Source organism: Aphanomyces invadans (genome assembly GCF_000520115.1).
Source record: "Aphanomyces invadans strain NJM9701 unplaced genomic scaffold supercont1.46, whole genome shotgun sequence".
Taxonomy (NCBI): Eukaryota; Oomycota; class Saprolegniomycetes; order Saprolegniales; family Verrucalvaceae; genus Aphanomyces; species Aphanomyces invadans.
In genome coordinates, this window is record NW_008580191.1 from 379,348 (window position 1) to 380,315 (window position 968).

Genomic DNA, 968 nt, shown 5'->3' on the forward strand with positions numbered 1-968 from the left:
ACCAGCGACGACATCAGTTCCATCTTCGCGTTGGCTTTAGCCCACCGTCGAAAAAGCACGGGATCGTCTTCGTACAAGGTCGTTGCAGGCTCACAGGATGCCTCATCCAACCCCAGCCACTGCACACGAACTTCGAAGCGGTCGGCGTTGTCTCGGATCTCCTTGAGAGCTTCAACATGGAACCCACTATCTCCAAAGGCAACCTGCTCGAGGAGATCCTCGGCAACGTCACGACCCGCTTCGGAGTACAGCTTGAGGCAACTGGCGTGGTGGAGGCTGATGGCATGCGGGGGTAGCAACTGCTGGACAACCATCAGGTGGTCCGAAAGGACCCGCACCACACGGCATGGAACCTTCCAGCGGAGGGCCAATTTGTTCGAGTGTCGAACCGCCCGAGCTACCGCATGAAGTCGCCCAAGGCTAGGCTTGGCGATTTGACGCCTTGCTTTTTCGCCCGTTGCTCTCGCTTCTTCTTTCGTGTCGACGCAGCCTTCGGCACGCAATCCTTGTGCATCTGGTCAAGGGCGATGGCCACCACTTGTAGATGCTTTTATCGGCTCTTTACCAACCAGTCTACTGTGGCCGTTTCCTTCAGCCGAGGGTGAAAGAGAGCTCACAGCGGTGTACTGGCTGGCAGAGCCAAAAACGCTGTGATAGGTGACACACCACCCAGACGATCCGCCGGTTGGTGGTTCAAAGCAGACTGAACAATCGGTACGGTGCACGACCACTCGTTCGCACGCAACTTCAACTCGCTGGACAACGCGCAGACCATGCATAGGACCAGTCGATTCACTTCCTCCACTGTCCCATTTGCCCATGGACAGTGGGGGGTGACGAAGTGGTGATGGGCGCCGAGCGTCCGACGCAGCGCTTCCATAACTTGGTTCTTGAAGTGCGAGCCACAATCGCTAACCCACGTTGATACGACACTAAAGAGTCCGAAGCAGTCCAACAATGCCGTCGAT

At 56.8% G+C, this 968-nt stretch overlaps 1 protein-coding gene across 1 annotated transcript; it reads right to left on the bottom strand.

Annotated features, from left to right (window-relative positions):
* Positions 1 to 13: 13 nt before the first annotated feature.
* H310_13047 (hypothetical protein) lies at positions 14 to 314 on the bottom strand (the record flags this gene model as incomplete). Its single annotated transcript, XM_008880404.1, has 2 exons — positions 14 to 23; positions 76 to 314. The coding sequence occupies 2 exons, from the start codon at positions 312 to 314 to the stop codon at positions 14 to 16; spliced, it is 249 nt and encodes an 82-aa protein (XP_008878626.1).
* Positions 315 to 968: the final 654 nt, after the last annotated feature.